A 24,356-nucleotide genomic window follows, 5' to 3' on the forward strand; every position below is an offset into this window, starting at 1 on the left:
ATTTGTAAAATTGACCTAAAACATCTTTTCACTTATGATTTTTGTGAGGATTAAATGAGTTGTTGCCTATAACATATAGAACCCAGTGTTTATGGTTAGCCAGTGCTCAATCTGTGGTTGACTGCTAATCCTCTGTCTAATCCAGAAACTTACTCTTATTTTCTTTTATAGATGGAGACAGTCTTGTGCCCTCAGTGAGGCTGTGTTTGGTTTAAGGGTTCAAGAACTGGGGCCATGCCTCAAAGTTTTGATATACAGCAGAATTAATTTCTTAGACGATGTCCAGAAACAGTATCAGCTTGTCTCCTGGTCAGTATTTTTATTGACTATCAAATTGTTCAAGATGGTGACCAGTGCAGTGTGTTTCTCCTTATGGTTTCTCTAATAAGTTTAGTGATCCATACTGGGATGGCATAAAAAAACAGTAGAAATGTTGACACATTAGGGAAGCAGTTTTACAGCATCACTCTCATAGTCCCTAAAGAAAAACTAAAAGGAAATAAGGAATTTCAGTTACATACTTGGCAAAATTTCCTGACAGTCACTGAGGTGAAATGGGCTAGCAATGAAGGCAGCAGTTTGTGGGAGAAGCGGTTCAGGGGACCTACATGCTTGACTTGTCAGTGGCTCCCTCCCGCTGTGTAGCAAAACACTGACCTCTTAGAATCTGTTTTTTTCATCTTTAAAATGTGGATAATTATGTCTAAGACTCATGAAGTTGTTGTGTCTAATGAGTGAAGGAAAAGAAAGTGACTTGTAAACTGTGAAGTGTTAAACACACTGAAGATAGTGTTATTCTCTGGGGTTTGTTGAAAAGATCAAAAATTCTGGGATGTCTGAAATGTGCTCATTCCTGAAAGTACAAGGAGGATGAAATACATAACCCTTTGCATCTATTTCAGTTCAAGGAATACACATTTTCAGCTTAAGTTAATATTGATGGCATTAGGTCTTGAATCATATTGAAATTCCATGACTATTTTTGGAAAGGCATTAAAATAAAATAACAAAGGGGAAATACTTGGAGAACAAACATGCTTTGTAAAGAAAGATTTACTATCATATTGCTTATGTGTTAAGCATACTCAGTTACAATTAATAATTACAATGATAATGACTACTGTGTTTGCTAGTTAGAACCTACTTGTGAAAAAGTCAAGGTCATTACTCTGAATTCCTTTGTGATTCAGTAAGCATCATGTCAGCCTTCACCCTGGTTTCTCATGAGGTCATTCAGTTGTATTGTGGTGGTCACAAGATTGGACGAAGTCGTGCAGGTGTTCAACTGGTATGGGTCGAAGAGCTTTGTATAATCCAGCTCTAGCTTTTAGTTTTCCCTTTAACACCAGTCATTTTTGCTTTCTGTTTAGCCAATTACTAGTTTCCAAGTTTACTAGTTAAATTACCAGTTCCTTTGGACCTTATTATAAGTGCTAACTTTGTAATTTTTACTTCAAAATGACTCTGAGAACTAAGAATTTCTTATAAGAGTTTTTCAGATGGGAAAAGGGAGGCATTTTTTTCCCAAGGTTTCTTACTCCCAGGTGAAGAGATTTTAGCTAATTTTATAAAAAGGTCAGTAGAACAGCTGGGCTTGAAATACAGAGGTCCTGACTCAGAGTGCTATATTTAAAGTGCAGTCTATTTTTGGAGTAAGGTTGGGGAGGGAGGGGTTAATATGTAGTAAGTTCTGTCTGAGACTGGGAACATGGATATTATATCTGGATATTTAATAAGATTGATGATGACTACAATTACATCTTTTACAGAAGTAGTTAAGCTGGTTGTTTGAAGTCACTTATTTTGATTAGTTTTGTTAATAATATCAATCATATAATTTAACTATTGGTATCTACTGACCCATCTATTAATATGTGATCTAACATTATAATTGTAAACACTTTAAGTGATGGAATTTGGCATGTCATGTCCTGATAAGCAAAATGCTTTTTTTTTTTTTTTAATGTGGAGATAGTTGAGGTCTTTGTTTTGTGCTTTGCAGGAAAATGAGAAAGCTACATTGCCCCTTCCCCCCAATTTTTCTCCTTTGACAAATCTATTTACCAAGAAATACAAATTACATTCATAATGTAGGGAAGCATATCCAAATTCTTTAGTAAGGACTGAGAATCCAGCTTTTGAGGAAATGGAGTAAGGATCCTGCTGAACACTGAGATCAGTATAAAGAGATTTGAGATTTTGATGAAGGAAGGAAAGGGAATTTGCAACAAATGGTTTCTGGAGACCTGTTTTGGGAGTCAGAAAATGATAGTGATGGGGTTTAGCGTGTGAAAATGCAGCTTAAATACACTTGATGCCCAGAAGGTAGGGCAGAAGTGAACTCATGGAAAAGAAGATGCACTTATCAAGGGCATCTGAGACAAGACTTAATTCATGGTTCTGTCTACAGAGATTTAAGGAAGATTATGTGTGTTGTCAAGAAGCAAACACTTTGAATCCATGTGATTGTTTACTTTTTCACTGATGTTAAAAGTCTGCATTCTTATTGATGGTTTCTCTTAGGGGAGGAGACACTACTTGTAAAGTTCTTCTAATCTCTAATTTGGTTCTTTTTTTATTCAAGTGGTGATAATACCACTAGTCTAACTATTTTACTGGGTTGGTACAAGGTTCATTTGTGATCACATGTGTTTAAAAGTGGGAAAAGGTGGATAACCACTTTCTAAGTGTCAAGTACTATGTTCACTTGTAGGTTGAGGAATCCATGCTTGGATTCTGGAGCAGATTATGTGAATCTCAACCCTGGTTTTATTCCTTATTACCACTGTGATAGCTTAAAGGCAACTTAAACATTCTTTGTCTCAGTTTCCTCATCTGTAAAATAATCATACCTTTCTCATATTGTTGATGTGAAGAACAAAGTAGTTAATGCATGTCATGGGCTTGAAGTAGCCTTCCCATAGAGGAAGTACAGCAGTCACAGGAATTCTGGTGTTGTGATGTACATGTTAGTGCAGACCCAGGAACACCCCATGACCCTCAAACTTTCATGCCTAAAGGGGTCTGGCTATCTGTGCTCACAAAAGACAAGCATATTCTTGGTGTAAAAGAACTTTAATACAATTACTGTGCATAAAGAGGTAGACAGGATAATAGTTTCACAATAAAACACCCAAAGTTATACATGCTCTTGTGGGTAAATGCCCAGCCAGACAGCATTGGCCTGAAGTGGGGCCACAGCCCAAAAACTTAGTACAGGTCTAAGGCACTTTTTGGGGGACCATAGGAAGGGAATGAAAGGGGTCAGGCAAGTCTGGGACAATAGGAGCAAAATCAAAGTACAAATCAAGATAATGGCTGCCATTATCAACCTGCCTACATGTCTCTCACCCACTTGTCTCTGTCACTTGTCCCTACTTGTCTTTCTTCCATGTTTCCTCCAAGCCCCCTAAGTCCCTGGTGAGGAGAAGCAAGTGAGCCCTTCTCTGTATGTCTCCCCAAGCCCACCTGCCCCATGTTATATAGTTATACCTGGATGCTCAGCCCGGCCCTAGTTCCAGTAGCTAGTCCAAGGCTGCTGCATGTAAGTGGAGGTGGGAACATGGTACCTCCCCCTTTTACGGAGCTGCCTCTGTTATAGCAACAGCAATGGAGTGAAGAAATAAGTACAGGGAGTAAGTTGCTTGGAAATTGAAAAAAATCCTTGTGATATGCTTCAAGCAATATAGTTCTTTGTTTAACAAATTCATATTTGATCTTAAGCCATTAGTGACAGTTTATAAATGGAACTATATTGGATTTACCAGTGATGTGTGAACCTTTCTCAGAAGTTTACTACTTTTGATATTAGAATATGAAATTACTCTCATTAGTGTCTATTTGGGTAAAATTTATAGAGTATTGCTCTGAATCATCATATTTACACCATAACTGACAGGTAGGTGTTCCATCCTGAATATACATTAGAAGCAACTGGGTCCCTCAGACCAATTAAATTGGCAAATTTGGGATGAATCTCAGGTATTAGTATTTAAAAGACAAACTCCCCAGGTGATTTTATTGGGCAGAGTTGAAAACCACTGGAGCATTAATAGTTAAATATATATCTATATCACTTAGTTTCTGACATTGTTATATAATTTTTCATATTTAAGTAAATAAAACAATATGGGTAATTATGGGTGTTTCTTTAAAAGCAGATGCATTGTCTCCATTCTGTAACTTATTCAGCCTGTGTTACAAAGGAGAAATGAGTTTGTTTTTATCTGTAAATTTTTTGGTTTTGGCACGTGAAGTATTGTATATATCAAAAAAGAATATGAATTTCATTATATTAAGGAAGAGAGGGGCCCTCAAGGCATCTAGTAGAAAGAAAACACACTTTAAAGCCAGTGGTGTCTTGCTGTGACTGACTCGCTTACTAGCTGCGTGAGCTTACCAGACTTACTTAACCAGGCTGAGCCTCAACTTCTTTCTCTTTTGAAATTGAGATGAGCATGTGCTAAGTACTGTGATAGCTGCATTTCATGCTATGTCCATGCGTGCGTGCGTGTGCGTGTATGCGCGCACACACACACACAAACAGAACTTGACTCCCTGCCTCCTGCCTGCTCCCCACACCATCTGGTGCGGATATCCAGAGCAGGGACTGTGTGGGAGCCTCTGCGGGGCTGTCTGCGCTTGCAGGGCCAGCTGCTGGGAACTGCTTCCTCCCACTCCTCAGGGATCATTTCTCTGGCTCTTCTGGGACTGTGCATGGCTGGCTCTTTGGATCCCATGACCTTTCCTGAGCACGACATTTAGTGCAAAACTGCCCGCCAAGTGGTGAAGCCCCTAGTGAGACTGGAGATGAAGGTGGCTTCTTGTCACATGATGGAAGTTTTTGGGTGCCTTATTTGAGCCCAGACATTATATGTGTGGGGACACAGATGGCTGCTTTCACTTCCAACTGCCATCCTAGCCACTGCTTCTTTGTGTTGGGTGGGGGTCGATAAGACACCACACACTGTTTTTTCATTTGGGGGAAACAGAAAAATCAAAGATGTTTGATTTTTTTTTTTTTTTTTTTTTTTTTTTTTTAGTGAGGGAAACTTGGATTCTGTCTCCTTCCCTACCCTAATGGGTCCTGTCCTATGCTATACGGCACTAAAATTATTAGGCTACCCAGCTCTCCTGTTGCACATTCTTTGGGTCTTCAGAAGGAAGTTCATGGACTGTCTGTCATTAGTTGTAAAATATAATGTCTGGATTGGAATTTTAACTGTGTTGCTTCCATGCCCTTCCCACTTGCAGTCCTGACTTAAAGTCTGTCCTCATTTTTAATTGTGAGAATTCTGCTTTTGTAACCATCTCCCTGGACTGATATGAAGGTTTCATTGGCAGTGTTTACAAATTCAACAGCCTTGTCCCTGCTCTCCCTCTGTGTCCTGGACTTGGCATCATAATCACGTTGTTAGCAGGGGCACGATAGCTCTGTTGATATTTTAGGAGAAATGTGAGCTTGGGGGTGATTGAGTGCTCCTCCACTAGATCACAAGCCTTGTGAAGATAAAACCATGTTTTTCAGCAGACCATAGTTGTAACTGTTAGCGATTACGCACCTACTATGTGCTATAGACTTTGCTTTCATTATTTCAGTTCATTCTATAAAAATACTGTACACAAAGGAATCTTCTTTCAGAGAAATTAAGTCAACTACCCAGGGCCATCTAGTTAGTGAAACACAGAGCTGGATTTTGAACTGAGTTTGACCTTACGTCCTCTCTTCTAAATCATCTTTCTAAACTCTCAGAGCCATCTTTCTAAACACACACAAGAGAACTGGGGTCTTGACCTGTGGAAGGTTGGGTGGAACTGTGGACTAGCGTACAGGTTGGAGTTACAGTCTTAAAGAAGAGGAGCAAAGGTCCTTATGTCTTCAAATCCTTCCCTTTCTCACTGATTAACACTCACTACATGTCTTACGTGGACACCTAACAGAGAGTCCTACAATCCCCAAGGCAGATACCACCCCATGGAAGGCTTTGCCTCCAGGGGGTCCTCATTTCATGCTTTTTCAGGTCAGTGAGACCTGAGTTGATGTGAAGATGCCCCTCACAGATAAAGCCACAGGTTGAGCAGTCACTCACATTCTGAAGAAGATTGGCGTGAATTCAGGGTGAGGAGGCATTCTGAGGAGCAGGTAGATGGTGACATCGGCCGTGGCTCTCAGGTACAGGAGCTGCTGTCAGTCTTTCTCTTTGCAGGTTTGGCCCCCAGGACGTGTCCACTCATTTGGGATGGAAGAATTAGGAAGTATATTTGTTTTATGAAATTGAAGCTTTGTTGAATGTGTCCAGAGAATATTTTCCTTTTCATGTATTTGGAAACCATAAATTTATCTCCTGCTGGGGAGTAAAAGTAAATTGCTTCACAAAGAGAAAAGCTCTTAAAGCTCTTTAAAAGGCTTGACATCTTTCACAAACATGTGCTTTTTAATGACTGGGAAATTCCTGGTAGAGGGAAAAAATTGTCCTTTTGTACAAATGAGGTCATTCTGGCTCTGAGTATTCTGGTGCCTGCGCGCTGCTCCATGTTTTGTGACCAGAGGTTATTGGCAGGATAATTCCACTGTGGATATTCACTGCTTTTAGGGCATGTTGCCAAAGAGAAAGTTATCTTAGCTGAGAAACTGCCAAACCATTGCAAGAGGTCCATTTCTCCTGGGGCCTGAGCTGGTGACTGATAATGGCTGGGTTTAGGTTGGCTATGGTTGAGTTTTTGAAGTATGCTGTCCCGCTGCACCAGGACTGCTGTGTCTGCCTCGCCCTCGTTTACATCTCAACAGCTCCATTGCTTCTCCATTCAGGAATGATTTTCCTCTCCAGGCTTCCTTCTGTGTTCTCAGCTTTGATTCTCTCCTGATGAGCAGAAACATCTGTGCCACTTTGAGGCCTCACATTCATCTTTTCAACCTGGTATAAATGGAAAACAACTGTTGAGATAACTTGCCCTGTCCTACCTTTGAACACTTGGAGTCTGATTCCTTCTAAAATTAATTTCTGAATAGGATCAGCTGTAGAAAAGACAATATCTGAGGTCTTGGAATGGTCAGTGAAAGGGCTTTCCTCAGTGGTGAGATTGAGTAGGCCTCAGTGGATGCTAAGGGAAGCTCATTTTTCCTCTATCTTAAAAACAGCCATTTCCATGGAAACTTGGAAAAGGGCTAGGTAGGGAGATGGTTACTTCTATCCTGGAAGTTTTCACAAAGAGGTTGACTTGGAAGCAGCTCAGGAGCTCTGACAAATGACCTCTGTAGTCTCCTTTAAATTATTTATTTTAACGGCTATGTTGAGGGGTCAGGGATGGGAAATAAACTGAGAGTTATTAACTGATTTATAGGTAGCAGCACTGTGCTGGGCCCTTTAGCATATTGCCTTTTTAGACTTATCTTAGTTAATCAGTCCAACCATACTGCCTCACATCTTGATGGGTCTAAGCTGGAGTCATTAAATTTCCCCAATTCACCCATGTCTGTAATGCATCCATTTCTTGATAAAATTGTGTAGCTCTTACCCGTTTTTGATCAACTACAGGTTTTTATTATTTTAAAATTCATTTTCCTAATGCCGAGAATTTGGTTCTGAATCTGATTTGTTAAGAAAATACGTGTTCTGGCATTGTGAATTGATTCCATTGCTCCTTAGACCTGAAACTTCTGGCTTCAGGCTCTGTTGCCTAAATATGTGTAAGAATAATTTATTAAAAAACTATCTTTGGCCATCACAAAGAGAAGATAGTTATAAAATCTGGTCATAAGCTACTTAGGTATTTGCTGCAGATCACATTTCTTGCCCCAAAAAATATCACTTCTCTAAGAGATCCCAGAACCCTTGCTAGAAATCTCTCAGGCTTGACCATGACACATCCATATTCATTCACTGCTCCCCCACCTCCGTCCACAAAGCCTAGGTTTATCGGCAGTACCTATGAGTATTTTACTGAACCAAACAGCTGGTACAAAAGAACTGGAAAAATATGGCTAGGAAATGCTATCATACTTGAAATTGGGAAATTCTGGGTAATTGCTGAGTGCCTCTTATTAGTTCCTGTGGGGAAGATATATGGGAAAGTGCATACTGGGTTAATATTGTAAAAATGCCATGAGCTAAACCAGAAGTTATATATCTGCTGTGATGCTCACAATGGGAATGGCACTGATTTGCTGATAATGTTTTTATTATTATTATTATTATTATTCTGTAGCCTCAGACGATACAGCAGACTCTCAAGAGGACATTGCAGTATTATGAGCACCAAGTTATTGGGTAAGTAAAAGTGGATTTTGGTCATGATTGGGGGAAATTAAAGATATTTTCTCAAACTTTGCTGTTGAGCATATGGGTTTCTGCAGCCAGGTCAGCCTCCCTTCACAGAGTTTATGTTCATAGTCTGGCATTTTTGGACTGATTTCCTTTGGTTTATTTGTGATTAATCCTTTCTAAATGAAATTCCCTTTTGGTATTGCTTTTTTTTTTCCTGTTTTCTTGTCTTCTTACCCTCTCATTCTCATCCACTGCATCTCATAGTTTTGCGTTAGTAATATGGTGAGATTTATTGGTACAACCAAGAGGCTTTACATGGGATTATAGAATACTTCAGGGAAGTTGACTCAAAATCACTACAAGTTTAACAGTTGAACTAGGTGTTTCTTTGCCTGGCATCACATACTTCCCTTTATTATCCCCCTTTCTTGATGGATGTGATGAGGTGTAAAGTGAGATGACTTGAGGTCAGTTGAATTTACTTACCAGTACCTAATAACTTTTCTCTTTTGTAAAGGCTAATGATGATATTAATTAAATAATCAAGGATTAGGTTTATATGCAACAATTTCAATAAAAATATTGTAAACAGAAAGCTACAAATGAGTGTTGGTATACCTTTGATTGGCTCAGCAGAAAACAGTTGGCAAATATAGAAATTTAAATTACCAATTTGCTGCAATATAACTATTCAAATGAAATTCATTGACCTTAGAGACTGTACATATTTTTAATTCACTTTGTGGCTATTTTCTATGTGTTCCAATGACCAATCTATGTAAGATTTTAAGAACTGTTGAAACTCTTGAAATGCCATTGGAATCATTTAACATTTGTGGCTAAAAATCATTGATTTGGGGATCAGGAGTATGATTTTGGTTCTTAGGGTATAGTGTGATTCCCCCCCTACACACACAATACAGAAGGGAGGAAACTTAGTGGAAAATAATTCAGTACCTAGTATAATGCCATATACTTTTAGGTTCTTCATGATTATGTTAATTTTCATTTCAAAGGGAATGGCTTTGAAACTTTGTCATATCAGCCTCAAGAGTGTAGTACTCAGAAAGACATATTTTTAATTTTTTTATTTTTTTACATCATTTTTCATTTTTGACAATATTTGCTTCCTCCCACCCCCTCAGGTGTAGTCCCCATAGAGTTTCCTTCACCAATGCACCTGTGTGCCATCTTCTTAGTCCCCTGTTCTCCTCCCTTCCTCCCTCTGATCCCTCTCCCTCCTCCTCCCCTTCAATGTGTCTCTGATTTATAATTGTCCATTTTTGCTTTGTTGTGTTTTGTACTGTTACTGTTTTTTTACATTGATGTCTTATTTGGTTCCCCTATATTCCTGCTGTAAGTGAAACCATCTGATATTTTTCGTTCTCCTGGCTTATTTCACAGAGCATAGTTCCTTCTAGTTCCATCCACGTTGCTGCAAATGGCATGAGTTTATCTTTTTGATTGCTGTATAATATTCCATTATGTATATATGTCACATCTTCTTGATCCAGTCATCTATTTTTGGGCTGCAATAAATGTAGATGTACAGGTGTTCTTTTGAATCAATGTTTTGTGTTCTTTGGGTAGATCCCTAGGAGTGGAATTGCCAGGCAATATGGTAGCTCCATTTTCAGTAGACTGAGGAACCTCCAGACAGCTTTCCATAGTGGTTGGACCAGTTTGCACTCCCACCAGCAATGTAGGAGAGTTCCTTTTTCACTATATCCTTGCCAACATTTGTTGTTGCTTGGTTTTTTTTTTTGATACATGCCATTCTTACTGGTGCAAGGTAGTATTTCAGTGTGGTTTCAATTTGCATTTCCCTAATTATAAGGGATATTGAACATTTTTTCATATGCCTCTTTGTCATTTGCATTTCGTCTTTGGAGAAATGTCTTTTAGTTCTTCTGCCCATTTCTTGACTGGATTGATTATTTTGTTTTTGTTGAGCCGTGTGAGTTCTTTGTACATCTTTGTGATCAGTCCCTTATCAGTTGACTGGAGTGCAAAGACTTTTTCCCTATCAATGGAGTGTCTCTCTGTTTTGGTTAATGTCACTTTTGCTGTGCAGAAGCTTTCAGTTTGATGTACTCCCAGGTGTTTATTTTTTCCTTGACTTTCTTTGCTTTGGGTGATGAGTCCGTTATTGCGATACTAGGAAAAAGACTAATTAATACAAAGTAAAAATCAAAATCAACAAGCAACTATAAACTAGAGACACACTATGGTGGGGGCAGGGGCAGGGAGAGGAAGAATTAGGGTCAAAATAAGGGGGGGTACAATTGTATGGGGAATATAACCAAAATGAAAATGCATACATTGTGCAAAAATGAAAAATGATTTAAGAATTATATAAAATAAAATATTAAAAAAGGTTATTATGATGTATGTCTTGTAGTGTTTTACCTATATTTTCTTCTATATATTTTATGGTTTCAGGTCTTATGTCCAGTTCTTTTATCCATTTTGAGTTGATTTTTGTGCATGGTGAAAGGTGCATTTTGTTGCATGTGGCGGTCCAGTTTTCCCAGTGCCATTTATTGAACAAACTGTCCATGTTCCATTGCATATTCTTTGCTCCTTTGTTAAAGATCAGTTGTCCATATAAGTGTGGTTTTATTTCTGGGATCTCTATTCGGTTCCATTGGTCTGTGTATCTGTTTTTGTTCAATACCAAACTGTTTTAATTATTATGGCTTTGTAGTATAGCTTGAAGTTCGGAAGTATGATACCTCCTTTCTCCTTTGTTTTCATCAGTAGGGCTTTAGCTATTTGTGGTTTTTTGTGGTTCCATATGAATTTCATCAGTGTTTGTTCTATTTCTTTGAAGAATGTCATTGGGATTTTTATTGGAATAGCATTGAATCTGTATCCTGCTTTTGGGAGGATGGCCATTTTAATAATGTTGATTCTTCCAATCCATGAGCAGGGGATGTCTTTCCATTTCTTTGTGTCTTCTTCAATTTCTTTTATAATTTTCTTTGTTTTATAATTTTGTTTTATAATTTTTTTGTTTTATAATTTTCTTTGTATATGTCTTTCACCTCTTTTGTTAGGTTTATTCCCAAGTATTTGATTTTTTTTGTTTCAATTATAAAAGGGATTTTTTTTTTTATTTCTTCTTCTTCCGATTGACTGTGTACAGGAAGGCTACTGATTTTTGTGTGTTGATTTTGTATCCTGCTACTTTACTGAATTTATATTTTACTTATACTTTACTCAACTTATATGGTTGATTATTTTGAGTAGTTTTTCTGTGGCATTTTTGGATTCTCTATGTATATTATCATATCATCTGCAAATAGTGATAATTTTACTTTTCTTTCCCTATCTGGATTCCTTGTATGTCTGTCTCTTGTCTTGCCCTGGCTAGGATCTCCAGTATTATATTGAAGAGCAAGGGTGAGAGAGTGTATTCTTGTCTTCTTCCTGATCTTAAAGGAAAGGCCTTCAGCTTTTTGCCATTAAGAATAATATTGGCTGCGGGTTTGTTGTATATGGCTTTTATCATGTTAAGGTATGTTCCTTCTATCCCGAGAATTTCAAGGGCCTTCATCATAAATGGATGTTGGACTTTGTTGAATGCTTTCTCAGCATATGGTTTTAATTTTTCTTTTTGTTGATATGTTGGATTACACTGACCAATTTTCATATGTTGTGCCATCCTTGTGCCCCTGGGATGAATCCCACTTAATCATGGTGTATTATCCCTTTGATGCATTGTTGGATTCTGTTGGCAAGGATTTTGTTGAGGAGTTTTGCATCAGTGTTTATTAGGGAGATTGGCCTGTGATTTTCTTTTTTGTGCTGTCTTTGTTTGGTTTTGGTATTAGTGTAATGTTGGCTTCATAGAAGCCAACATTTGGTGGTACAACATTCGGTAGTATTCCTTCTTTTTCAATTTTTTGAAAGAGCTTTTGTAGGATAGGCAATAATTCACTGCTGAATGTTTGATAGAATTCATTTGTGAAGCTGTCTGGGCCTGGGCTTTTGTTTTTGTGGAGTGCTTTGATTACTGCCTCAATTTCACTGGTTGTAATTGGTCTGTTTAGGTGTTCTATTTCTTCTTTGTCCAGCTTTGGATGATTATATCATTCTAGGAATTTGTCCATCTCTTTTAGGTTGTTGAATTTGTTTGCATATAAGTATTCATAGTAATCTCTGATTATTCTTTTGATTTCTACTGAGTCTGTTGTGATTTCTTCTCTTTCATTTATAATCTATATAGGATTATATGTGTTTTCTATTTCTATTTATATGTGTTTTCTCCCATTTTTTCTTTGTAAGCCTGGCTAGAGTATTGTCTATTTTTCAAAAACCAACTTTTGGTTTCATTGATCTTTTGGATTGTTTTTTTAATTTCCATTTCGTTTATTTCTGCTTTGGTTTTTATTATTTACTTTTACTGGCTTTAGGGTTTTCTTGTTATTTTTCTAGCTCTTTGAGATGTGAGATTAGGTTTTTTCTTTGAGTTCTTTCTTGTCTGTTGATGCGAGCCTGTATTGCTGTATATTTTCCTCCTAGTAGAGCTTTTGCTGCATCCCATACATTCTGAAAGGTGGTGTCCTCCTTGTCTTTCAGCTCAAAGTATTTTTTAATTTCTTCTTTGATCTCCTCATTAGTCCAGTGGTCTTCCAGTAGTGTGGATTTCAATCTCCATGAAGTGGGAGGGTTCCTTGTTTTCTTTTCATGATTTATTTCTAGTTTGATGCCTTCATGATTGGAGAAGTTAGTTGAAATGGTTTTGATCTTTATGTATCTTTGGGATGTTTGTCTTGTGGCCCAGTATGTGATTAGTTCTGGAGAATGATCTGTGCGTGCTTGAGAAAAATGTGTACTTGGACTTTTTTTGGGTGCGTTGTCCTATAGATGTCAAGTTCATGAGTACTATTTCTTTTTTAGAGCTCTAGTGTCTTTGCTTATTTTTTGTCTCGTTGATCTGTCCATTGGTGAGAGTGGGGTGTTGAAGTCTTCCACTATATATGTATTTTCTTTAATGTCTGTTTTCAGAGCTGATAATAACTGTCTAATATATATTGGTGTTCCTTCATTTGGTGAGTATATGTTGATGAGTGTTATATCTTCCTGATGTATTGTATCCTTGATCATTATGTAGTGTCCATCTATGTCTCTTTTTACCTTTTTTAATTTGAAGTCTATTTCATCTGATGTAAGTATAGCTATTCCTGCCTTCTTTTTTGGTCCATTTGCTTGTAGGATTGTTTTCTAACCTTTTACTTTCAGTCTGTGTTTATCTTTTGTGGTTAAATGTGTTTCCTGGAGACAGCAGAATGATGGATTTTGTTTTTTAATCCAGCATGCTACTCTCTTTTTATTTGTGAGTTTAATCCATTTACATTTAGAGTTAATTTTGATATGTTGACATCTGTATTTGCCATTTTGTTTGTCTTTTTTGTGATTTTTATTTTATTTAATTTTTTAAGATTTATTTAATTTTTTAAAGATTTATTTATTTTTTAGACAAGAACCAGGGCTCAGGCCAGATCCGTGGGAGGGTGAGAGGATTCACCAGAGACAGCATGGAACAGAACAGGCAGACTGACGAAATACACTGCTGAGGGGAGCATCAAGAGAGACAGGAGAAGTCTGCCGTGCCTTGTGGGACCCTCGCTGGCCGGTGCTGCAGAGGCTGCAGACGGCTTCACAATGCTGCGCTCAACCACCTGCACCACCAGCGGAGGCTCTTTTTTGTGATATTATTCCTTGCTTTATTCTTTTCTTCTTGATCATTCCTCTGTTGGTTTTGGCTTCAGGATTTCTTGTAGAATTTTTTGGAGTGGGGTTTAGTTGTAATGAATTTCTGGAGTTTCTGTTTGTCTGAGAAGGTCCATATTTTTCCTTCATAGAGGAAGGAGAGCTTTGCGGGGTAAAGTATTCTTGGTTGGCATTTTCTGTCTTAAAGTTTGTTGAATATATTACTCTGTTTTCTTGCCCGAAGTGTTTCTTCGGAGAAGTCTGAGGTTAACCTGATTGATTTACCTTATAAGTTATCTGTTTCTTCCCTCTTGCCAGTTTCATTATTTTTTCTTTGTCTTGGACTCTTGCAAGCTTTACTATTATGTGTCTTGCTGTAGTTTTCATTGTGGTAATTGGGTGTTCTTCTCACTTCTTGTATGTATTCATCTCCTTTTTCATGGTTGGAATGTTTTCTTCAATTATCTAGGAAAAACTTATTATTTAAACTCATCAGATGGTTTTTTAGTTTGAGGCCATTAGTGAGTTTAAATGGTTTAGTCTAATGTGATGAAGAATGTCAAATTAATCTCTCCCCACATATTTTAAAATGAAACTTAATCACTCACATTGGATTTGCTTTAAAGTATGGTGTTTGGATTAACACAGTCAATATACTTAGCACAATTTCTGGCATGTGATGCCCATAACATACCTTTTTACTCTAAGGTTTATTGTTATGATTATTATTTTAATGATAATATCAGTAATAAAATACAGATAATTTTTTTTGAATTATGAATGCTCTCTCCATTTTGAAAACCAAATAGCTAATGAATTAATTTCACTTATGAACTAAACTTTGTCTGCAGAACAAATTGAAGTAGGAGTCTTATAAATGTGCTCCAGTTAGATAACTAAACTGTATTACCATAATCAGCAGAAAATTCTTTTTTCCATGACTAGGATGGAGTTCTCTTTTATCTAAAAAACTGCCTGAACTCTCCTCTTCTCTCCATCCATTTGGTCTTTGTTCACTGTTACATGATCATTTCCTGGTTCTGTTTATTGCAGACAAAGTACAAAAAAAGCAGACAGGAAACAGGACTCCAGTATAGGTATCTTAATGTCTGCCTGGTTCTATGTAGGCCTGTTAGTGTCATTTTGCTCAGGTGTTGTCTAGCTTCTGAGCCCTCGAAATACCTTTTTTGAAATACCTCAAAATACCTCACTGTCTTTATCCTCATGCTGAGGAGGTCAAAGGGGGAAAGATGGCAGCATACTTGAGTTTGTCTTCCCTTCTCCCTCAGTTGTGGTTTCTCTGTCCAACTCCCTCTTTTCGCTTTCTATTTCTTTTCAATACTGAAAAAGGAGTGCATCTGTTATCACTAACACTTGTATTAAGATGTGTTCACACCTAGTGTTATGCCTCTTAAGAGCACACAATTTAAAGCATTTTATCTTTAACTGTGAAGAGGGATGTGTTTCTTATAGTTAATGAGGTTTCACATGATTGAGAATACTTGCTACCAAGCATTACTTTACATATTCCTGGAAGGCAGGGAAAGAGTTGCTTTTCCAGATTTCCAGAATTGGCTTTGCCCAAGGCTGGTCTTGAGGTAATTTAACTTTCGTTGCCTTGGGATGGGCTGATGAATCAGATTGCACAATGGAGACTGTGCACTAACTCCCCCTTCATTTCTTATTTCAGCCTCTAACTACTAATGTTCTTATTTTCACCTTCTTCTCTAGAAGTCTGTCTTAGTCCTGCTTTATTTGCATTCCAGGATTGTGTAGTTATGCTCCCTGATGAATTCTGTGTTCAGTAGCCCATAGAAACTCTGAGGTTTTTTAGTCTTCAAGACCCAGAATGCAGGGTGCAAGGGTCACCCACATGGAGGATGGAAGGGAAGGAGCAGCTGAGGGAGCCTCTTGGTAGAATGTCAGATGTTCTCTGTGTCTCAGCAGTGTTATCTTTAAACATTTATTCTGCTCCTTAATGTTTCCATTCACTTGTTCACTTATTTATTCATAGAGATCATTCAGGTTGGGAAAATGAGTGCTATAATAATTTATTCATGCCTCACGATAAATCTTCTCTTCCTCTCTACTGTTGGCCATCCTCTCACACCTAGTGATGCCAGTCTTGTTCTCTGCTTTCTGCTCCTGCCCCTCAACATTATATTTCACCACAGCAAGGTGATTAAAACATTCAATCATGCCACTTTCTCGCTTTAAACCAAGCATTCTCAAAAGTTTAATGTGCATCAGAATTACCTGGCCATCTGTTAAACAGATCGTGGGCTCCACTCCCTAGGTTTCTGCCCAGGTATGTCCAGGTGGAGCTCAAACATTGCAATTTCTAACAAGTTCCCACATAATGTGATGCTGTTGGAAGAGGGACTACACTTTGAAATTCCTGCTTGAAACAAACAAACAAACAAAAACAATTTACTGTGATAAAATAAAATCTGAGCTCTTCCTGTGATCTGGCGATCTGGCTTCTGCTTACCCTTCTGATTTCATTTTCATCCACGCCCCCCTTTTCACACCATGCGGCCGCTCAGGTTCTGCCATGGCTTAGATTCTCTGCTGTACTAGACTGGCTCAGCCTCAGTGGAACACCCTGCTCCATTTTAATTTTCCAAGGATGCTCTCTCTCCAGATGTTTGTATGGATTGTGATTTTTATACATTTAGGTCTCTGTTTAAATGCCATATCTACCCCTTACCTTAATCGCTAACTCCAGCCATTTTCTATCATTCTCTATTATTTTTCTTTCTTTTTTGATTGAACTTTATTTTCTTACATTGTTGTTCATTTTTGTACAATATTTGATTTCTCCCCTTATTTTTATTTTTATTTTTTTTTATTTTTTATTTTTTCTAGTGGGGAACAGAACAGGCAGACCGACCGAAACACACTGCTGAGGGGAGCAGTAGGTGAGACAGGAGAGGTCTGCCATGCCATGTGGGTTACTCCCTGGCCAGCCGGGGATAGAACTTGTGCTGCAGAGGCTGTGGATTTCTTCATAGTGCAATGCTTAACCCCTTGAGCCACCAGGGAGGCCCCTTCATGTATTTTTTTTTTTTTGCCTAATTCTTTCTTTTTATTTTTTTTATTTTTTTTAATTAATAAATTTTATTTTTATATTCCCCATACAATTGCAATCCCCCCATTCTGACCCCAATCCCTCCCCTCCCGCCCCCCAGCCCCCAAAAAGTGTCTCTGGTTCATAGTTTTTGTTGATTTTGATTTTCACTTTCTTATAGTTATTCATTTTCCTGGTCCCTTATTTAAGTATTCTAGATTCCTGCTATGAGTGAGACCATCCGGTATTTTTCTTTTTCTTTTTGGCTTATTTCACTGAGTATGATCCCTTCCAGCGCCATCCATGTTGCTGCAAATGGCATGTGTTTATCTTTTTTGAATGCTGAGTAATATTCCATGGTGTATATGTACCACATCTTCTTGATCCAGTCATCTATTTTTGGGCATTTGGGCTGTTTCCAAAGCTTAGCTATTGTAAATAGTGCTGCTATAAACATAGGGGTGCAGGTGTTCTTTGGAATTGATGTTTCTGTGTTCTTTGGGTAAATACCTAGGAGTGGAATTGCTGGATCCTGTGGAAGCTCTATGTTTAGTAGGTCCAGAAATCTCCACACAGCTCTCATTCTTTCTTTTTTGATTGAACTTTATTTTCTTACATTGTTGTTCATTTTTGTACAATATTTGATTTCTCCCCTTATTTTTAGTCCCCATAATTCTCCTAACACCATATCACCCGTGAACCAACACAATAGTCCTTTGTGCTCTTCCTTCCCATTTTGACCCCTTCTTCTCCTCCCCCTCCTCTGCTTTATGCCTCGGATCTAAAGTTTGCCTTCAAGTTTTGTCTCTTTCACTCTCACTCTCTCTCTTTATTTTTTGACTCTTTGTTCAGTTTCCCTATATTCCACCTGTAAGTGAAACCATCCCATATTTTTGTTTTTCTTTCTGACGTATTTCACTGAGCATGATCTCTTCTAGCATCATCCATGTTACTGTGAATGGCATGAGTTTATCTTTTTTGATTGCTGAGTAGTATTCTCCATCCAGTCATCTGTTTTTGGGCATTTAGATTGTTTCCATATCTTGGCTATTGTAAATAGTGCTGCAATAAATATAGGAGTGCAGGTTTCCTTTTGATTTGTTGTTCTTGTGTCTTCTGGGGAGATTCTTAGGAGTGGAATTGCTGGGTCATATGGTACATGCATTTTTAGTGTATTGAGGAACCTCCACACAGCTTTCCATAGTGGTTGGACAAGTTTGCAGTTCTACCACAGATCTATTATTTCTTTTCATAGTGCTCATCATTAGCTTTTATTACCTTTTTTAATTTTTCTTGTTTGGTTATTTTATTTTGTTAATGTCACTATTCCTGTGCCTTTGTAAATGCTTATTTGTTGGAAGGACTAGCTTTTTTTGGGGGTAAGAGGGATCTTGAATAAATTGATAAATAGCACCCTGCAGATTTAAACACAGAGTTATATATCATATATTAAAGAGTAAATTTTGCTTGCAGAGTATAAAATGAGAAGTAAAAATTCTCCAGACTTCATTACATTTTTAAATCTAGACTTCTACTACCCAGGGCCATTTTCTTTAGGACATAAATTCTACTGACTTTTTGGGCATAGGTTTCCATTTGCTCTTAATTCCTGCCACTGTGTGTCAGATTGGCTTCGTGGTGAATTTTGATTCCTCTATAAAGACTGCACGTACATGCTGATGCGGAGAGTGCCTAATTCATATGGCACAGCTTCTTCCCTCAATCTAAAATGAAAAAAGTCAAACAGAGTGTACATCTGTTTGACGTTCTTTAATTCAAACTCCAGGAAATGGATGCGCTTTTGGGGCAGTGTAGGGTAGAAAGAATAATGAGAAAGGTAAGTAGGAGTTACCGTAAGAATTAAAGAGGTACGGGCCTCTCCGGTGGCTCAGCAGTTGAGCGCTGGGTTGCAAAGCTGCCCACAGCCTCTGCAGTGCCGGTTCGATCCCCGCTGCTCCCCGGCCACTGGAGGAGGGTCCCATATGGCGCGCAGACCTCTCCTGCCGCCCGCTGCTCCCCTCAGCAGTGTACTTCGATCCTTCTGCCTGCTGTGCTCCCCGCTCTGGCTCTGGTGAATTCTCTCACCCTCCAGTGCTTCTGACTCAACCCAGTGCTTGTATAAATTAAAAAAAAAATGAACTTAAAAAAAAAAAAGAATTAAAGAGGTAAGTAGGAGTTACCGTAAGAATTAAAAGGAACTCAGGATTGAGGAAAAACTGGGTTATGCTAACTTCTATTTTCTGATGTCATTGTTGTCATTATCTCATGCCCTTTCCTCTCTTTGTGAGTTTTTGTTGTGTAGTTCAGAGCACTGACTGAGAAAATACACTTTGGGAGTAGACATAATATATTAGTAGACTTAAAGTCAGGGTCTGCTTTTCTATGATCTTGGGCAGATGACCTAACCTCCCTGTAGCTCAATTTTATTATTTTTGAAATGGAAATAATAACAGGGTTGGGATAAATTTTAAATGAAATATTAAGGATAATGTGTGTTGTCAGTCACATAAACTAGTTAGCACAGCAGTTTATACACAAAGGTAATCAATGTTAGTTGAATTATTCACTGTTAATGCCTCACTCTTTTGCACTTTCAACAAAATCAGTTTTCCTCCTTACGATTTTAAAAACTTGGAATCAGTTATTTAGCATAGGACCTCCGTTCTTGTTCCAGGTATAGACTTCTTCCTATAGAGTTCAGATATTTTCAACCTAAGTTTCTACCTCTAGAGTGTCTGTTTATGCAACATGACTGCTGCTGCTCACAAAGTGGATTATGATGGCAGTGCAGATGAAACTGATTTATTTCAAACCAAGATTGGAAAACACAATAATCCATCCTTGTGAAATGTAATGTTCATTCATATTCTGTATTTTCAACACTAAAGAGTTTTATATTTAGAATTGTGCCATTCATTTATATTTTTCTCCAGAATAAAGCATCATTGTGCTAATAACCTGGGTAGCACTACTGCCAGCCTCATGTGAGTCTGGGAGACCATTTGCTAACGTCATCTAAAATTAAATTGTTATTACTTCGATGATCAGTGTGGACCCTATGTTTACTTTATACAGCCAACCTTCTGTTCTCCTTTAATTTTGACAATTGAATAGGGATTAAGTTAGAATAATTTCAGTAGAACATTAGAAGTGAAATTAGGAGTCAGTGAACCCTGTTTTTTTTGGGAAACAAACTTGAATGATATTACTCATGCTTCCTTGGTCAGACTTTGTGGCTATAAATTATTTTATCTAAAATGAGATCTAGTTTCTTTTTCATATATTTACTTAGAACAACTGTCTATTTTACTGAATAAAAACAATTTAGACGAAAGTTAGCACCTATTAATTGCTCCCTGTGCTTGAGGCAATATACTGGGTACTTTATATCGGTTCCTATATATAATCTTGATGCCTGTTTCATAGGGTCATTGCATTAAGCTCCTTTTACAGAGGAGGGCATTGAAGCTGTGAGAGAAAGTGTTTGTCAAAGGTCACTGATGGAAATGATAGCGCTTCATTTTAAAAATAACCCTGCATTTGTCTGTGTGAAGGGCTGTGCTCCCCATTCCACCTTTTCTTGAGTGATCCCTGCATCCTACAGACTGTAGCACTTTGTTAACTGCTTTATTGCAGTCTGGCCTCAGTGAAGTATACAAACATAGAACCATTTCATTTTTTCTCTCCAATCACCTCAAACATGCTAGGACCAGTCACCTCTGATTCTCGCTGGGCAGATGACTGTTTTCCAAATTCCTTCGTTGAGGATGAAGTCTACTGCAGACCAGTTCAGATCTTTAGTCTTGTATCCAGTCTCACTCTATCATCTTCTCTGCCTGAGTCAGCCTTGGCCAGAGGGACTTGCAGGCAATGCAGAGAAGGTGGATATGATCTTTGATTTTTTTTCCAAGCTACTGCTTTAAAGTCCCTTTCTCTTCTAATGTGTTCTATCAGGCAGGAAAGAAATAGAAAATGTCAAAAGTCTTTTTAAATTCATTGGTGATTGTAATAGCTCTCTGTGGTCCATGATGCCCTTGGGTGCATGTACAGGCTCCGCTCGGCAGCCTCAGATGCTGGGCTTTGGTCCTGAGCACTGCACTCTGTGGTCTTGCCTTTGGGGCTCTTGCTCTGGCCAACAGCCTCCAGTTTGGGAAAACAGCAGGATGGGACAAGTCAGCTTGCCTCTCTTCAGTGCCATCTCCCTAACCCACAGGGAAAATCATATTTTTTGCCTTGCCAAGTGATGGGGCTGTTGTCCCAAACTGGGGCCCCTCCCACTTTGACTGTAGTTCTTTTTCCTATTAATCACTTTCCCGCAACCTTCTTTCTTTACTCAGTCAGGTACATAAGCCTGGTAGGGAATCTATGGCCTTAGCAGAAGCTCACTGAGGAAGGAGACACCCAGCCCCCACTGTCTGTCAGAAGTGGACCTTTCTTTTATACCAAATGTACCTCTGCAGGGAACACACCTACTCCCCTTTTCACAGAGGAGGATACAGAAGACAGCGGCACTGTCTTCTGAGGCCAGTTGCTCACTCTTTTGAAATTATTTTTCTGTTTCTCTGCTCCTGTAAGCTGGTGGTGGGTGACAATGGCCAACTCATCATTTCTCAAGTTCTGAAGGAGATGCAGGTCATCTTGGCTATTCCTGTGGTACATGGGAGCATTGGACCTCCATTGTCTTCAGCTTAGGTCCCTTAACTGAAAGTCAGAGGCACCTGCCAGAGTTCTACCCGGCACCCTAGTACACAGTCCTCACAGGAGCTCCAGGGAGGAAAGTTAGACTAACAGAGGTTGAGTGCCTTGTCCAAAGTCCCAGAGATAGAAAATGGGAAGATCATGATTCAAATTCTGTCTGACTCCAAACAGCATGTTTGCTTATTATCCACACACCATCCTACTGTCATCGTGACTGTCCCAGCATTCAGCCGAGCGCCAGTGCATTGGATTAGTAGCTAATTTTTCTTTTCCTTTTTTTTGGGGGGGAGCAGCTTCCTTGGGGAAACATATTACTAGCAAGGATGAAGCATTAGCTATACAAAGCTGATATATTTTCTAGTTTTCCCCATTTATTTTTTCACACATAACTTTCTTATTAATGATTCCTCCAGTCTCAGGTGCACACTGCTAATACTAATGTGAATAGTGGGTCATGCCAGAAATCATGCCTGGAAGCTTCGGTTATTTGAAAATGTGATTACACTGTGGGCATAGACACGTATGCTTGTGTATATGCATATGATTGCATTGGTAGGTAAGTTGAAAATTTCCCCATATGCTAATTTTGTTTTCTTCTTAGTTATAGGGATGCAGAAAAGAATTTCCACAATATCTCTAACAGATGCGCCTATGCAGACCATTCCAGCAAAGAGGAAATTGAAGACATCTCAGGAATTCTCCAGTGCACTGCCAATGTACTCGGTATATATAAACTATATGTTTATATGGTTGCTAGAGAATAAAAGAGGGGGAAGGAGAAAAGTAAAGGTGCCAATGTTTCATTTTCTGTTATGAAAGGTTTGGAGGCTATGGCAAATTGAGACCAAGTCCTTGTGTTTATGTGACTTCGACACTCCCCAGGAGATCTGAGTAGAAATTGCATTCATGCCATTTATTGGAGATTGAAAAAACATTATAAAAATACATTCCAGGGAAACTTTTCTAAATATTCTTATGTTAGTGTTATTAACCTCATAGAATCCATATTTTTCTAGCTCTTACCTTCAGCTGATAATGGTGGGATTGCCCTTTCTTTCCAAAACCCATAATCTATAATTTCTGTTTATTATTATTATTGTTGTTGTTGTTTCTGGGAGGCCCTGGTTGAGGCTATTGGTGCCTCACAAATACTCATAGTGGACTCTGCAATTGGGGGGCAGTGAGAAAGGTCATCTCCTGAGGTCTCTGCCCCTTTCTTGGAGTGGGGTAGGTGTCCACCTTGAAAATACAAGTATGCCAGAGGGGCTGTTTTTGAATGCACCCAAATGGCTAAGGGGTACGGTGATACTGAATCATGTGGCCTCAAGGTACCATAAGTGAATTGTCTTACTATCTGACATCCTAGATGCCGCAGTGGGGATGTTCTTTGCTCTCATGTCTTGTCTAGACATTGGGAGTGTTTTAATGAAAAATGCACTTTTCAGGTTTTTTTTCTTGGAATCATCCTTTTCCCTTATGACTCAGAAAGGAATTCAGTGCTGGGGGAGGGCGGGAGAAGCAAGTCTTAGTTAGCAACTCCATACACGGAGCCCTCGGAGTCAAAAGATAGAGCCTGGGCAAAATGGTCTGCTGGGTTTTCTGTCCCTTTAGGACAGGCACTTGCCCAGGGGATATCTGAGTCCCTTCTGCAGATTCCAAGTGACCTCAACCTATGAGTCTACCAGATATTTTAAAAAACATATCTGACTCCCAGAGGTAGATTTGGCCTTTGCACATAAATTGGGACTCTAGCTAACCATTCCCAACATTTCACTCTAGGTAACTTCTGTAAACTTGGGATATTATACAAAGACACAGGCATTTTGTGGGGGGTAGATTCTTGGAGAAGATGAGGGATGAGAACGCAGGGCTTTGGTGTTGGGTAGTGCCCAGGAGCTGTTGGTAGTTTTCAAGGACTCTCCCCATTCAGAAACATTTATTTTCTTGAGACATTGTGCCTTTCAAGGGGTGGGATGAGATGATCCCCCACTTAGTAGGATGTATTAGAATCTTGGTAGGTGGTGGGGGGGGAGATTTGATATTTATAAAGCTTTGATATTAGAGAAAACTTCTCTAAATTTTTCTAAATGTTTTCTAAACATTTTCTAAATGTTTTATTTGCCCCTCATGTCTCCTTTCGTTATTTCTGAATATTCACTCAGAGGAAATGTAAGGGGTGTTCAAATCATGAACCTGAGAAATGCTGAAGGCATCTCAACTGTCACTGCAAATAGACATCCTTCCCAAAACAAACCTCTAGTTTGGGACATTTGAAGTGGTAACCATGAGATGATGCTGTTGACCCAGCACAGCTTAGTTAGTTGCCCTTCAGAAGTAGCCATGAGATGCAGATTAAAGTAGTGATTGAAAAGAGCAGTAAGCTGTACTACCTGATAATATTTGGGAAAGAGTGTTTTAAGTTGAGTGCTTGTAATTTAGAAGGTGACTGTTTTGATAGGGTTTGGATTTCCATCAATGTGAAATTGTTCTAGAAAATATTAGGTCTGTTTTTCCCCCTGTAAGTAAGTACATAAAAAGACTAATCAATGCAAAGTAATAATCAAAATCAACAAGCAACTATAAACCAGAGACACAACGGGAGGGAG

At 38.6% G+C, this 24,356-nt stretch overlaps 1 protein-coding gene across 1 annotated transcript in view; it reads left to right on the forward strand.

Moving 5' to 3' along the window:
• GUCY1A2 (guanylate cyclase 1 soluble subunit alpha 2) overlaps positions 1-24,356 on the forward strand; it is a gene marked incomplete at its 5' end in the record, with an annotated part of 284,694 nt that overhangs the window by 23,007 nt on the left and 237,331 nt on the right. The window contains 2 exons of the mRNA XM_084249569.1: positions 8,206-8,267; positions 22,352-22,473. Of these exons, the coding sequence (XP_084105695.1) occupies positions 8,206-8,267; positions 22,352-22,473 (184 nt within the window). The remainder of the gene's footprint in view (positions 1-8,205; positions 8,268-22,351; positions 22,474-24,356) is intronic.

This window comes from Talpa europaea, assembly GCF_964194135.1.
Source record: "Talpa europaea genome assembly, chromosome: 12".
Lineage (NCBI taxonomy): Eukaryota > Metazoa > Chordata > Mammalia > Eulipotyphla > Talpidae > Talpa > Talpa europaea.